The 16986-nt window shown below is 25.4% G+C and overlaps 1 protein-coding gene across 2 annotated transcripts; it reads left to right on the top strand.

Moving 5' to 3' along the window:
* The first annotated feature begins 6072 nt into the window (after positions 1-6072).
* LOC145840793 (uncharacterized) lies at positions 6073-14587 on the top strand. 2 transcript variants are annotated; one of them, XM_082948126.1, is made up of 7 exons: positions 6073-6176; positions 6379-6501; positions 7095-7250; positions 7450-7541; positions 10084-10214; positions 11756-11917; positions 13720-14587. In XM_082948126.1, exons 1-7 carry the CDS (start codon positions 6087-6089, stop codon positions 13947-13949), a joined length of 984 nt encoding a protein of 327 aa, XP_082804252.1. In that variant the 5' UTR covers positions 6073-6086; the 3' UTR covers positions 13950-14587. The 2 variants fall into 2 exon arrangements, with proteins under 2 accessions (XP_082804252.1, XP_082804253.1); XM_082948127.1 differs by lacking the exon at positions 13720-14587 and adding an exon at positions 13212-13504.
* Positions 14588-16986: the final 2399 nt, after the last annotated feature.

Below are 16986 nucleotides of genomic sequence, written 5' to 3'. Positions count from 1 at the left end.
TTTTTTCGTGCAAAAGAGTCTTATCGTGCAATTTTGTCCCCTCGTGTAAAAATGTCTACGCGAAACTCTGACCCGTCCCTAGGCAGGAAACAAAACCTGTGCAAAATTGTCACTCGTGCAAAAGTGTCTGCGTGCAAAATTGTCTGCTCCTGCAAAAGTGTCTTCCCGCAAAAGTGAACCTTCGTGCAATTTTGTCTACGTGCAATTTTATCTTCGTGCAATTTTGTGCTCTAGTGCAAATTAGTCTTCGTGCAAAAGTATCTTCGTGCAATTCTGTCCCCTCGTGCAATTTTGTACGCTCGCGCAATTTAGACAGCTACCCATATAAAATATATCCTTCTTGGTTTAAATTTAGTTAAACTTTTATATCTTTTCGATTTCGATTAAAGCTTAGTTTTTGAAAATTAAAAAATAATAATGCGGACTTAATCAATATAAGCTGATTGAAACTTAAAACTAGTTTAATTTATAAAAGTATAATGCCTAAGACCCTTATCCCTAACTTAATTTATACGTAATTCTTACATAAAAAACGTTTTAATTTCCATAAAAGTTATTTTATCATATAAAAAAGTAAGTGAAAACTAAAAATACTAGTTATGCTCTTTAATGCTCGTTTTAAATAAAAGATATACTAATACCTCTAGACTTGTGCAACCTTATTTATTAGAGATCTTCTTTTTTTTTAAATCACAGAAGTATCTAAATTGATATTCATTGGCTACAATGCTCAAAAGCTTGTTTTTTTTTAGGATTTTTTTTATTGTACTGTAACTTTAAGTTAGATATAGTTTTATTTAAACAGGGGCATGTCTAGACTTTTTTTGAGTGGGGTTTAACTTTTTTTTTGTAAAATAATAGAGTATTTTCTGTAGCAGCTTTTAAATAGAGGTGTGCAAATTAAATACTTTATTTACGACCCGGTTTCCGAGACAAAAAATTACGACCTCTTCAAGTAAAATAAAATATTAAACTGCACATAACAATGTTAGTTATCTATAGTGTTGTTTAAAAACTTAATCATGCGTGAAAATGTAAACAAAAACTAAAATGTTACACATTCGAAAATTCAAGCTTGTCAGAGTATAATTAGGTAAAATTGGTGCTAGCTTTAAAACAAAACAAATTTAATTAATACTTTAAGTCAAAAAAATATAACTGAATTAAGAGCTTTTAAAAAAATATATATACCTTGAAATTTGTCTAAATGGAATTAAAATCTATCTAAAATTGTAATTTTAAGCCAAGCATCAACAAAACATTAATAAAACTCAAAGTCAATGAAAATTTCAAAATCTAATTTGTATTAAGTTAATGTAACAATCAAAATTTAAAGCGATTTAAGAACTAATTTTCTTTAAAATCTATAAAATGTTCTAAGTTAAATTAAGAACTATCCAAAAAATTTAATTTAAACAAAACATCAACAAAAGCTCAATAAAAAAGTCAAAAAACCTATTTTTTACTAGTATTATAATCTGATTTAATTTTTGTCTGCTTTCCAGTTTCATTAATAAAGATTTGTCTCTGTTTCTGCATGAGTTCATTAATTTCGTTCTTTTGTTGATGCAATTTGTACCAGATTCAAGTATTAATAAAGCTTCTTTTAAGCACAATCTGCATGTCATTGTTCCTAATTTAGATTGTTTCCCTTTGTAGTATTTTACAACTTATATTGTAGTTCTTGTTTTTATTTATGATTTTGTTGGTTAATTTTGAAAGTTCAGTTGCTTGTTTGTACTGGAGGTATTTTTTTCCGTTTGGTTTGCTCTTTATTGTTGTATTGTGTGTTAATATACGTTTTTTTTTTAGCTGATTGGCCTTTAGTCCAATGTATACTTTTGATGAATTGTCTGTTTTATATAGTTTATTGAATAACAAAAAAAAAGCGCTCAAAATAACTGGTCCTAGGACCTGGTGCACGAAGAACCTTTTGGTTATCTAGTCGCACACCACAAGGTTTTATTGTTGCCTGGTAAGTTAAATTTTCTGCTCTACATTCTCCTCCATCCAGGGGCATGATTCATCTTTGTTTACTTTATTGCTGTTTATTAGTTTTTTGTTGTGGTTTTATATTATTGTTTCAATGTTTGTCATGCGGTTGTAGCTTAATTTTATATTGTTTTTGTTTGAATACTTTTTAACTTACTATATTCTCTAAAGTGTTTGTTTATTATTTTTAGAAATTTTTACCTATGCTTGTTTAAACAGATTTGCAATATGAGGGGTATACATAACATAAAGAGCAAAAAGTTTATACTTGAAATTTAATATTATAGTTAAAAAATACTCATTAGCCATCATTTGTAACAGTTTTTTTTTAATTCATTCAGTTTACAACGATTAAATATTTTTAAATATTACTGTAAATAACATCAAGTACAAAGGCCACTGGTAGACAAATTAAGCTTCCAAAGTAAAATACTATTAGTTTTAAACAGAAAGAAAAAGAAAACAATTAAATCTTAAAAATAATAAAAGCAGAAATAAATAGATAAATATGTTATGAACCTTAACGCAAATTGATAAATACAGATAAAAATTGTTATTATTTATAAAAATCTATTTAACAAGATTTACAAAACTATGGTCTATGATAATAAACTCATTATAAATTTAGCTTGAGACAAAAGTTTACAATAAGAGTTGTAAACAAAAAAAAAGTGTTGCAGTTTTAATAGCAGTTAGCGGGTATGCGTCATTTTTGCAGTGAACGTCTCTTATACACGCTTGGATCAAAGTTTAATTTAAAAAGTCTAATTTGAAACTCAATAAGCAAAATTTTTATCAGACAAAAAAGTTTAAAAAAATGTTTAACTATAACAGTTCTTAATTAGAACAAATAAAGCTCGTGTATAAATGACACTTTGTGCAAAAGTGTCGATCCGTGCATTTGTGACCCGTTCCTTAACTATTTAGTTCAAAATAAAGTTTACAAGCAACGTGCTTTTTTAAAAACTAAGTATCATCTAAAAATACTAAAAAAAATATCCTTTGTTATAAATATCAATTTAGTTTTTGTAAGTAGTTTAAAAAGCTTAGCTTAATAGCTTTGTAAAAAAACATATATATTGTTTATTGAACGAAAAAAAAAGCACTCAAAAATTTGGTCCAAGGACCTGGTGTACGAAAAAACCTTTCGATTATCCAGTCATACACCAGGATACAGTCTAATGTCACGTCCAGGACATGAAAAGCATTAAAAATATTAAAACAAAAACATTAAATAAAACTTAATTCAAAGATTTTATTTATCGACAACAAAATCTAACTTGAAAATATATTGAAAATTTTGCTTTTTTTGATGGTGAAAAAAACTTGTTTTATATCTTAAACTCTTAATGTAATAATTTTATGGTACCTACTTTTTTGCTAGGCTATTTTCAATAAAACCCTAAACTGTCTCCTATAGTTTTTTATTAATTTAAAACAGCAGTGAAGGTATTGTAATAAAGCATAATAATGGCAGTGAAGTGTAGTTTTGTGAAATTTTCCATTCACACTGGTTATGAGAGAAATAAAAAAATCTTTATTAATTCTCATTAATCAGAAAGCTAATAAAAACTATTATATTACCATAAGCTATTTTTTTGTTTTATAACAACAAGTAAATAAACTTAGATAATAAAAAACTATTTATAACAAAAACAAATATTTAATAGTAAATTTCAGGAGTTAATTTTATTTATTTTTGTTACTGACTTAAAGGGTAAGTCTTAAATGGTAAAATTTAAAGAAAAATATTTAATAGATTCTGTTTTGAAAAAATTGTAATTTCATAAAAATAATTTTGTGAATTTTTATAACAGCTTGTGAAAGAAGAGTTATCTTACAACTAAGCAGTTATCATAAATCAGTTTTGGTTGTCCCTTTTTGTGCAATACTAAATTACAATTAAATCTTGATAACTTTTATTTTAAATGTTTTAAAACAAAAATGTATGTAAAAAATTCTTTAAAACCCCTGAAATATAATATGCGTCTTGATTTACTTGACATATCAACATCAGGATGGCCGTTTTATTTTGCACCGGAAAATTGTAATTCTAGGTATAAAAAACATAGATTTGAAAAACTTGGGCCTTTTTTCAAGTTCTTTTTTCAAAAATCAAGAAATTTTAATTTTTTTTATAAACCTATATTTATTTTGATAATTAATTGATTTTATTTTTTAGGTAATGTCTTTTTCTTGGTATTAAAGCCTTTATATATATAAGCTTGTTACATGGTTCATGCTCATCAGACTAAGTCAGTATTTTGGCAACAATCAAATAAAAACTAGTAAAGTATTTAAAGAAGTTTGAAAATATTTTTTTTAGAGTAGAGATTATATTAACAATTTTACTTTTTAGTAATTTTTAAAAAACCATACTTTACTAAATTAATTAAGGAAATATTAATGAAATTTCAAGATTGTCAAAAACTCTTGTTATTCACTTACTTATAACTTTAATTTACCGTAAGCAACTAAATTGGTTTAAATTGTGTGGACCAAAGTGGAAAAAAAACCTGGAATTTGACAATTTAAGCAAAAAAAAAACTCGAATAACTTAGTATTTAAAACAATTTTCACATGTAAAATAAAAAAAACTTGGACTAGATATGAAAATTCTGTCATATAAAAATTATTTTTTGTTAATTTAAAAAAAAACCTTATAATACACATTTAAGGTAGCATTTTACTATCTTTTCAACATTTTTTTATACCATTTATAACCCTAAATTTTATTTTTACTAAAAATGGACTGAAAAACTTGTACCTGGAAGACTTCATTTTTACGCTCTTCATCATCAACTTTAGAATATTTAGTGCAATTTTCTAATTATGACCTTATGGCCCACCCCCCTTCGGCCACTTTACTGCTCATGGCCCCTAAATTTCTTAAATGCCCCCAAGGGGGTCACTTGGCCAATTTTAAGAAATCCTGGTTTAACTTTTTAATTTGTGAAGTATTTAACTTTAAAAAGTCATTAAAGAATAGTATTTTAATGTCTAAGGTTGCCATACAATACAGCTAACTCAAGCTAATTTAACTGTTCATAGGTTTGCAATATGAAAAAATCAATTATTAAAAGTTTTGTTTTTCATTCAAAAGCATTAGGATACTGGTTACAAGTTATAGTGTAAATAAATATGTATACACTTAAATAATATAATATATATAATTCTAAAATTTTGAGCTGTTTGACATAATGTCATAGGTAGTGAATGGTACAACTCAAAGTAGTTCTTGTATTTTCCAGATTTGCCACACACTCGGTATAACTCAAGATGTTTTGTATTTGTTTGTTAAATTTAGGCTGATTAAGAATAGTTTTAATTTAAAACTCAGGATAGTTTTAAGATATCTGAAAATATTAAACCAGTTTTATTTCTAGATTTTGTTGATTTGTTTTATTTTTTTGTAGTTTTTTAACCAATTATGTTGAAGAACTTGATTAATCATGATTTTGAAAATTAAAATTATTCTATTAATAATTTGAAAAAAAAAACAGGATAATTCAGGACAGTTAAAATCACTCAAGACATTTTTTTAAATCAAGAAGTTGTAAGCCTAAATTACTAATACCTTCAGTAACAGCTTAACAAAATTTTATAAGCAAATATACTGCAGTTTTAAAAAAGCATTTTTTTTATAACCTTAAATAAACATTCACTTTGTACAAACATAAAACTGTTATAAATAGTAAAATTATTTCTTGACAAAAAGAACAATTTGGAATAAAGCAAATCAAGTTTTGCTATAGTAAAAAACTATTTTTTGACTAATTATAAAAATTACCTTCTATTCTGCAAAAACTTTATCTGTTGTAAAATATTTTCTTGAATATTTTTGAAAAAATTATTTAATTTTATACAACTATTAGCAAATCTTAACAGCTTTTGAAACATATGCAATATAGAAAGTTTTTTAGTTAAATGACAGCACATATTTAACAATTGTAGAATACATTAACAACCTAAATAATTTATAAAAGTGAACTTTATATTTACAACTAAAAGTATAAGAATAAAAACTTATTGGTTTTGTATGTAATTAATGTTATTATTAAAATATTTTCTACTAGTTGAATAAGCTATCAAAAATGAACATTTCATGCAATGGAATCAGTGATCAGGTGAATGTGGGAGAAGATTCATTTCAAACAAAGTTTCCCATCCACCATGCCTGCAAGGTTACACAAATAAGTACTTGTTTTAAAACATATTAATAAATTGAATTAGTTTATAATTTAATTGATTAGCTATTCAAAGTTGTAATTACAAAAATAAGTAGATTTAAGTAAAACAATGAAGTAAGTAAAAATTGAAATGTAGTTGATTGAAAACACAAATTACTCAAAACACTATGAAAACAAAATCATTTATTTATGATAGGTTGGAAATGGAAGTTTTTTAACTGAAGTGGTACAGTCTGGTCAAGCTAGTTTGCAACACTTTACACAAGAAGATAGCCTTTATCGTAGATCTCCTATTCACTGGGCTGCTCTTAATGCACAGGTTTGCTTTTTAACTTTAAAACATTTATATATTATTTGATTTAGTAGAATCAGAACTGTTTAATAGTTATCAGAAAACACAAAGATGGTTCGTGTTGACTTTCATCATTGAAAAAAACTAAAAAAAATGTCTAAATCCAATTTTAATGTTGTTAAAACATTAATTTAAATAAATATATATATACTAAGTTTTTCATTGATTAACCATTATTTTACAAAAAATATCTTAAGTTTTGTTTAATGTGTTTATATTTTTAGTCATAGTAGCTTTTAGGGTTTTTTTTTATAAACTAAAGCATCTTTTTTAATAACCATTTCTATAACGAAATACAATCAAAAGCATTTTTAATTATTGATTAGAGAAAATGTTTTTAATTAACTAAATAATTTGTTATTTGTTTTCAATTACTGATCTTGAATGTAGTTTCAAAATAATATATGTTTTATACCATTTTCCATTCAATGAACGTTTATTATAAAACTTAATTAGTTAGCAATATGTAATACTGTTATTTGTGTAATTTTATTATTTTAATTGATAGAATACAATTTGGGGATATATGCTTTTAATTTCTTTATAATAATGTTTTTTAGGGTGAAATAATTAAAGGATTAGTACAGTTAGGAGTTGATATCAATACCCAAACTTCAACAAGTAAATTGTCTGCATTACACTTTGCAGTAAAAACTGGAAATGAAATCCTTGTTAAAATGATGATTTTTGATTTGAAAGCTAACCCAAATTTGCAGGTTTTTTTTTTCTTAAATGTATTTTTTACGTTTGAGATTTTTGTATAAATAAAAAAACTTCATATTGGTAATTTTGTACTTCATAGTTTTATATGTAAGTAAAAAGCAAACATTTATTTTTAATTATCATAAGGTTCTGTTTTATTATGTAGCTATGATGGTTTATAGTTTTACACTTGCTTTAACTACCTTATTTTAGGATAAAAATAATGAAACTGTACTTCATAAATCAGCTCAACTAGGGGATTTTCAAATGATAAATATATTCCTTAATCATGGAGCTGACGTTTTGTAAGTTTGCAATAAGTTTTAAGTATTGCGCACAAAATATATTTGAAAACTTAAGAATATTTATAAGTCATGTAAAAAAGTATTTGTTTATATTGAAACTATATCATTAAAATGTAATTCCAAAAACTTTAATTTAGTTATACAATTTCTAACATTTTGATCAAGTTTTATAGTCTTTAATGTGAATTGAAAATATTAAATTTATTTTCTTTAAGTTAATTAAGCAAGAATTTTATTAAAGCACTTGTTCTTTTAGTAGTTAACACTTGTAGTTTTAATTTTAAACAAATAAAGTAGAAATTAAAACACATGCATATTATAAAGTTAAATACCTCAGTCAAAAATAATTATTTCTTTAATTTTTAAACAGTTTTTGCTGTTCAATAAGCTAGAATATCAAACGCATGTCCAATTTTTTATTTTTTATATGTATACCACCATTGTAGTCTCCTGCAAGCATAGTTTTTGTATAAAATGTGTAGATATAACAAAGAGAATAAAAATGATGCGGCGTCGAGTGCTAGTACTACGCGCGGTTGCCAATTGCTCCACGGCTTTTTGTGTTTGTGTAAATAAAATTTTAATTTTAGTATATTCCTTTAATGCTTGCCTGTATAGTCTATTTTGTGAATGCTAGGTCGAAAAAAAAATCAAGTATGTTTTGTTATGACAAAAAAAACATTTAGAAGAAAAACTTCAAACAGTTTATGTAACGCTCTTACTCTTAATTCGTTGATAAGATAGTATATTGTATTTCGGCTTGTATTTTGTTTGTTAATTTATAATTCAAAAATCAATAGTTTGTACTGCTAGTGGTTCTTAACATCTTTGTTTTTTTTCTTATGTCATAAGTTCAAGTAATTTTTAGAATTTAAAAAAAGTTCAGTGAATATTGCATTTTAATGTAACAAAACCTGTTAAAAATTGATTGTAATTTTTATTATCCAATTTAAGATTTATATAGCAAAACAATGTGATTCTATTGATAAAATATTTTTTCTTGGAACTAGTTCTATTTTATGTGCTGTTTTTTGTCTACACAAGATATTTTAAATTTAATAAAAATAAATTTACCGATTTCACTTTAATTTTATTCCTTCTGTCATTTATAAATACTTTTTAAGTAAACATTATGTTTAAGTTTGCGGGCGGCGTTTACGACTTGTATAACCTTTTGTAAGGTATACAAATATTATACAAAAAGTTATTGTTTGCTTTGTTCACTTGAATTTGCGCTGTATGCAACTAAGCTTTCTGTATTTTGTTTGGATATTTTTCAATCTTTAAAAGCTTATATTAATAAAAAATCAGTCTGTATACATTTTTTATATTCACTGTCTGCTTTTCGTTTAGAAATAAACGTTATTAGTAACTACTTAAATGTTTAAAAATTTTAAATTAATTAAACTACTTGTTTTATTAAACTATATCAGTAAGGAGGTAATAAACTATATTGTTAATTTTTCTGAAGTTTTATTAAATTAATGTTTTTATAAATGCTAAAGCTTTATCTCTAGAGGTTTTATGCTTTTCTATAAATTAACCTTGCAATTTTTTATGGTTTAATAAGTAAATTATAAATTTTTATAAGGGGTATGTTTTAGATATTATTTCAACTATATGTTTTTACAAAAATCTTTTTTTATTGCTTCATTCATCATATTGTACCTATTTTTATTTAATGATAACTAGATCGATGTTTAAACTTAGTAAATAGTAACATAGATACAAAATGTTTAATTATAATGTAAGAAAAAAATATTAAACCTTTCAGGAAAAGTATAAAACGAAGCCTGTTTAAAGTAAATCTATTTTTGAACACTTAAAGTATAATTCTAACACTTCATATTTTTTATTTAGATACTAAAGTAAAATTAACATCATTTCAGATTAATTTGTTTTTTATATGTTCTATTATAAATGCACAAACACAGATAAAATTTGAAATTGGTTTTACTTATAAGTAGTTTTTTAAACTTCACTTTCATCTAGCAAAACTAAATATATGTGCCCAAGCCTAAAGTAAAGTTAACATCTATGATATGGATGTATTTTCAAGTTTAATTTATAAACTAATGGTTCAAAGTAATCATCCGCCATGGTATTTCGACTAGTAAAAAAGTTTTTGTTATTTTAGGGAAATTTATTTACAATTTAGCTGTGTGTAAAAGTACTCACGATATAATTACTAATTATAATTTATAAACGTTTTACAATCATGTACTTTTTCTTAGAAAAAACTTTATCACTATGATTACTTATTTGGTTTTTCCTCGTATGAACCTTATAATTTTATAATGTAATTCATTTTATAACATAACTTAGAAAAATATGTTTGAATATTAATATTAACGTATTTTATATTACCACTATGTATTTACTATTTAACTAAACTGATACGACTTGATTTTAATATTTCTGTTATTATATTTTATCGAATTACACTTAACAGTTTTCTTTAAAAAACCTACAAGTTGAAAAATCACTGAAAAAACAAATTTTTTAGTATTTAAAAAATTAAACTAGTTTTTAATATATCCAGCATAAAGAACAACTTGGGGTTGACAGCGTTCAAAGTTGCCGAACAGTTGGGTCACAGAAAATGTGCGAATTTACTCTCGCAAAAACAAGTCACTTGTCAACTTGGCCATCGCGGCGAATCCTTATTAAACGGTGGGTTTTTAGTAAGCTACAAAACACAGTTCAGTTTATTACTAAAACAATCACGTCACATCTATTTTTTTCCAGATTTAGCTATTTAAATTTAAGTTAATAGTACTTAGCACTGTGAGTAAATATGATTAATTGAAAGTTATCTAATTTAAAGTTTAAAAATATTTAAAAAACAAATAACTTTTTATAATGTGAAATTTTTTTTGTTTATATACAAATATAAAACAAAAACACTCTAAGAGATTTTTTTTTATAATTTACTTGATTTTAATAACTAATTATTAGAAAAGTGTATTACTTTTTAATTAGTTTTTAGTGACTAAATAAATTGAAGTTAGTATTTCTAGCTATAATTTTAATATTTGAAGTTTGTTTTGAAAAAATAATTGTGTTGATTTTTTTTATGAATGATTTAATATTCTGGTGTTAAAAACTATTATGGTTTGAAATAAACCGTTGAAATTTAAAAATATCGAAATTTCCTAGTTTTTTGTGTTTAGGTGATGTATATAATGTTTAATTACATTTCTATGTTTGTATACTTGAAAAAAAAACTTGACAAATTGAAAATTAAGAATTTTTACGAAATTGGGTTTTTGAATTCAAATTGTTAGTTAAACTAGTAAATACCAACAGACAAGTTAATTATTTAAGTTGAGTGATAGTAAAAAAAAAAGTAAAGCCAACAATATCTACTTCTAATAGTTTAATTTGTGATTAAGGCATTAAGATGATTTGGTTGTGTTTTAAAAGATTGTTAAAACTATGCATTGTTAAGTTGCATATAAGTATATAAAATAAAAAATTATGTCAGTGGTTTTTTTTATAGTAAACCTTAAAAAATTCTATGAAGTTTTCAATTAAGTTTTAGGGTATATGGGAATGGAAAAACGTTTTTTTTTTTAAATTAACATTATGTTTTGAATAAAGCTTAATATTTAAACTATAAATAATTTTATAGGTATTAATTTTTTTATCAACTTTTTAGATGTAGTTATTTTGTAAACTGGTTAAAATAAAAATTAGTACCTCGCATTTTTTCATTGTCAATTTCCTTGAAAGTAATCACTGAAATTTACCTTTTTTTGAGCCAGAGACCTCAAACTTTTAGAAAAAATGTCTTATAAACTTCAGAGAGTTCTAGAATTTTTTTTTTTAAACAAAGAATAAAAAAATTGGTTGTTTTTTAAAATTTTTATAATTATAGCATTTATAAATTTGAAAGTTATATTAGAAAACAGACTTACTGTATAGATTAAAAAAGTTACTAAAAAAAATTCTATATTAAACAGTCTTTTTTCGTCTTTTAAGTTTGCATCTTTCTTAAGGAACCTATTGAACTCACGGACTTATATCTAAAAAGTTACTTTCATCTTTTAGTGTTAAAAAGTGCATGATGACTAAGTTGAAACCCTACCAAATCGAATTGTAAGAAACAAGGTCCCTTTATGCTTTTTTTTTGTATTCTTAATATCCAATTTCTTAATTATATTTTTTTGTCATTTTGTTTTCAGAATAATTAGCCAACTAGGTATTTTCAGGTGCATCTGGCGCAATGAACTGCATTGAAAATGGTTTGAACCACGGCAAAGATGGCTTCGCAGTAAAAATGCACCAACACAATGGTAAGAAACGAGCCTGCCAGCCGGCCTGTGTGCAGGATGAAAACGGTTTTGTTGCTAAAAGAATGAGGCAGAGTGAAGGTTTGTTTTTTAATATTTTTTTATTAGAACGCTTGATTTGTCTTTGTTGGCTTAGTTGCATTTTGCTTCTTTTGTTTTTAGTTTGTTACTTTTTTTTTGAGTAGTATTACATATAGTATTAAAAAAAATAAGTATATTAAATTATATTTTACAGAATACAAATTATTTAAAAATATACGAATAAATTAAAATGTAAAGTTATTTTCAAAGAATAGGTTGACAGTAAGCCTGATTATCAATTTTAATTTCAAAACTGACACTTTTGTTTAAAACTATATAATTTATATTGTATATACAGTTCAAAACGTTTATACAATTTTAAATATTTAGTTTATCTTCATTTTTTTTTAAATCAGGGTTGCCAAAAAATCTGGAGTTTGTTAATTTAGACTAAAAAACATTTAAAAAAACCTGGAATTTAGTTGATTTTGAAAACACCTTGAATTATGTACAAAAATCTTTAAAAAACCTGTAATCTTGAACATATTTACAGAATAATAAAATTTAGATAGATTCAAAAAATCTATCATATACAAATTTTTTTGTGTCCTTAGAACTTTATTTGATGTAAAACACATTTAAAGTACCATTATAGTATATTTTAATGTTTTTACACTAATTTAGACTGTTTTTTACCCTAAATTTAATTTCATATTACAAACGGACAAAAACAAACTTGTACTCTCAAAAACCTGGAGAAGAATAAAAAAATTTTTGGCAACCCTGTCCAATGCTAAATTGTAAATGAGATGTTTTGGAAGTATTTTTGCCAATGCTTCTAACTTTACTTTTTAAAATTGCTGATAATTTTGATCTTTTAGAAATTTGTAACAAGTCTAAGGAGCGCATGTAAATTGGTTAGATTTATCTCTTTGCAAAAAAGTCACTCAGTTTTATTGTTTTTTTAGACCTAGACTGACAACTCTATTTCTTTCTAACTTAGTTGAATGAAACCATTTTCTTTTTTGGCAACTTGCTAAACGAAACTATAATAAAACTTGGCAAAACAAATACTTTGTATGTGTATTGAACACAGATGGTGAAATGCTTGTACCTACTGAAAACTCGAGTACTAACGAGCATGTTGTAACAACGGGAGTATTTTATTCAAACGGATACTACTAACAACATACAAGCTTTTATACACTGGATGAACTTTCTCTTGGCTTTTGTTGTCTTCACTCTTTTAACGATGGCGCACGTAAACTCTTTGTTTTCTTCCGCTTTTTTCACACCTTAATTTTTTTTTTGAGCCGATATTTAAAACTCACTTTAGTTTATGTTTGTTGCACAGAAGAGACGGCCGCCGCAGAAAAGCCAAAAACACCACTCAGCCCGACTAAAGCATTGAAAAATATTCCCGCCGAACCAAACAAATCAAAAAAAGTAAATTTGGGCCTTGAAAGTGGCTCAGTTGAAAAAGCAAACAAAAAATATGTGGAGTACCTTCGCAATGCTGGTTTCCCAGTAGACATTGACTTTTTTGATATACAGAAATAATGTTTTTGTGTTAATTTCGATTTTAGTTTTAATCCAGTTGACCTTAGTTTTTCGGTTGTGATTTGGTATAAATAATTCATTATTTTTAAAGTGTTTTAGAAACTTGTTAATTTTCATTAGTATTTTTTTGTTTAGTTATTACTTTTTCAAACCTGTTATGTGTTTTAATACTCCTTGATAGTTTGAATTAAAAAAAAAGACTTCTATTAAATTTTCGTCGATTTTAATGTATTCCGCACAAATTGTCGTTGCTTGCAAAAATTTTCACACTCGAGCATATTAACCAATCAAATTCGCCACAGCCGAAGCGCCGCTTTGCGCCCACCAGAACCACGTGTCACGTGACAAACCTATGGAGGACGAGTTTCGGCGCGCGGAAAGTCCCGGCATGGACATGAACCTGCACGAGTACCTGCACCAGAACGGTTGGGGCGACACGGCCGAGGACCCCAACGACCAGGACGGTTACCCTGTCAACCACAAGGTGACCGGGAGTTACAACGGTTTCCACAACATGGGTTGGACCCCTTAAACTTTTTGAGTTTTATTTTGTTTTTTTTTTATGTAAATGTGTTTTGTTCATGTAAAAGTGCTTGCAATATACGGAGCAAATTTGTGTAACGGTTGTATATTTTGGTAGCTGCTTGGCTTTTACTTGTGAAGTTCGTTAAAACTGTCGATGTAAAACTGAACTTAGCTAATTCCTTTGAAATGTACACACGCCAAACTTTTAACCGGCTTTCCTGATATTTTTGAGTTACAAATAAAATTTTCGTGCCTTTCCATAACGATTAACATTCACTCAGTTTTTTAATGTGCTAAATGTTTTTTTTACTAAAAGCCTAAAGTTCTACAAAGATTTTAATTCCCACTACCTGAAAGTATTATGTTAGTGAAGTTTGTTTCTGAACTCGTTATTTTAATTAGCTTAAATAGTTTTTACTTTTATTTTGTCGTTCATTTACTTAAATGCTGTTTGATTTGCACTTTAAGATACTTATAATTTTGTGATAAACAAAATATTCAATCATTTTAAACATTATTAACTATATTTGCTCTAAAAACTCTTATGGAATTATTTCTAGACGAAATTACTACACCCTTTTAGTTAAAGGTTTACTTTTAAAGAACCGTTGGTTGATTAATTAGGTTTTTTAAGTGAAAATAAAGTCATTTTGTGTTGTCATTTGTATTAATATATCATTAAAGAAATATTTTGTTTATACTAACTATTGTTTTTTTATTGTGTGGTAATTAAGAAGAAACTTCTTTAACATCTAGTTAAAATATTAAAAGTTGGATTTTTTGGTAGCATATTTAAAGATTTTAATGTTAACAAAAAGGTCCGATAAACAAACTAGACAATCAGTTTTAGTACTTTTAAATATTAGAATTAGGCCATTGATGTACAATAGTTTTGGTATGCTTTTTATTATTTCTGCTAAACAAAGTGTTTGGTTCATTCATTTTATAAAGCTCTTGGTACGAAGGTTGAGTTCAAACATGAAAACATTTAGTTGTTAATCTGCGGGTATAGTTTTCCTTAGATTAATTACTAATGTTCTACTAAAACTTTTCAACACCATAATAAAAAATATGTAATAAAGTATTTTTGTTTTAAAAATGTATAACTGTCGAATATATAAACGTTAGGAACAATATCAAGACAGTTTTTCCAATTCTTATTTAGATTTCGCTACTTCTTTAAATCAAACGTCATAAATTGATATAGAAATAATCTTGAATAACTTCAATGTTTTAACTTAAAATTTGTATGTTTTGAAAAAAAAAAACAAGTTGTTTTAACGAATTGTTGAAGGAAACGCTTTAGTTAGTTTGAAAGAAATTTTTGAAATGATAGATTAAACTTTAAAGATTGTAGTTAATTTAAATTGAGATTACACTATTGAAATATCTTCACTGATTTTATTTTTAACGTCAGGTTTTTAAGAACTTGATTAAATAAACAGGCACAGTAATGAAGATGAATTATACTTAGTCTTTTTTGATCAGTATTTAAGAATATACAACGTTACCTTTATTTACATCAAATAAAGCTTTACTTGAAAAACTAAAATAGTTCTCATGACTGAAATCATTACAATATATGGACCTTATCTTTAAAAAAAAGTGTACAAAACTTAATAAGGTTTTCACAAACTAAGAATATATAGTTGAGTTACAGCAACTATGAACTTTGTGGTGGCTTTTTTAATTCTGGAGATGATGGTCAAAACAAATAAGAGTGTTACTATTATTTGAAAAAAATTTAAAAAAGTATTTTGAAAGGAAAGTTTATTAAAAATTAAACAACAAATATTTTCAATCAAATTATAATAGTAATGATTAAATTTATTAAGATAGGTGTTCCGATTTATTAAATTTAGAAAAGCAAAGATGTATGTACCTTAACAGTTTATTGAACACTATTTAACTTATTCATGCTGAAAATTCAAAAACCTAAGGTTTTTTTGGATAGATTGCTGTTTAATGGGATAATAAATATAATTACATTTTTAAAATTTGACATTAAAAAATTTGTTTGCTGAACTTCATAGTTTTTCCTATTTTAATTATTCAAAACTTGTAGCTAAAACGGGAAAGTTTAGAAAAAAATTAAAGTTTGAAAAATCTCTGGTCCGAAGCTAATAACAAAGTTGCCAAAAAATGTACAATAAGTACAACCGAAGTAATGAGTTTAAAGCGCTGTAACACATAAGACAACTTAAAAAGATGAAATTTGAAAAAATTATATTCTAGCTAAGATTTATCATTAGATTTATTGACAATATGCAAGTGTATTGGACGATTTAAGTTTATGTTAAATAGAATAAGTAGGAAAAGTGAAAAATTACTATGCATAAAAAACGGTGTTAGTACTCTTACCATAGATTTGTTTCGAAATTTATTAACTTCTAAACTCAAAAATAAAAGCTGTTTTTAAATTAGATTTTACTGTTACATTATTTCAAAATTAATAATTCTGATTAAGTTGTAGCAATACAAAACAGTTCTTTTACATTCTTAAGACAGGTCTACTTTAAATGATATAAAAATTTTGTTTAGAACTAAGCTTTAATTATATGTAAGATTTTATGTATCGCTTTTAAAACTAAAAATTTATGCACACGTCAAATTTGATTAAATTAATTTGTAAAGGATAAAAACTTTTTAAATATGTTAGTTTTGATTCAAGAAATTTCAAGATAATTTCAATATCGTTTTTAGTCGATTAAAGTTTAAGAATATAAGCAAAAAGTATGAATTTGTTCAATGTGTATTTGAAAAATACCATTTATGCTAGAAGCTGTAAGATTTATTGAATAATAGTGTAAATAACTATTTACAAACATAAAAACATTAAGGTTTTAATACTACAGAAATAGGTTCACAAAAACGTTTTGAAAAGAATGTTTAGTGCTGTTCATTTTTATTTTATTTAAAAGTTTGTTAATAATATAAGTTTCTAAGTGTTTTTTGTTTGAAAGTTTTAAAAATAAAGTTTTGCACTGTGGAAGTGATCCAAACTACGTTAAACAAAAGCTTAATCTACAACAGGGGTCGGCAAA

This window comes from Thalia democratica, chromosome 7, assembly GCF_965202585.1.
Source record: "Thalia democratica chromosome 7, ktThaDemo2.hap1.1, whole genome shotgun sequence".
NCBI lineage: Eukaryota > Metazoa > Chordata > Thaliacea > Salpida > Salpidae > Thalia > Thalia democratica.
Note: the sequence above shows the minus strand (reverse complement) of the source record. Positions and strands in the feature narration are given on the sequence as shown.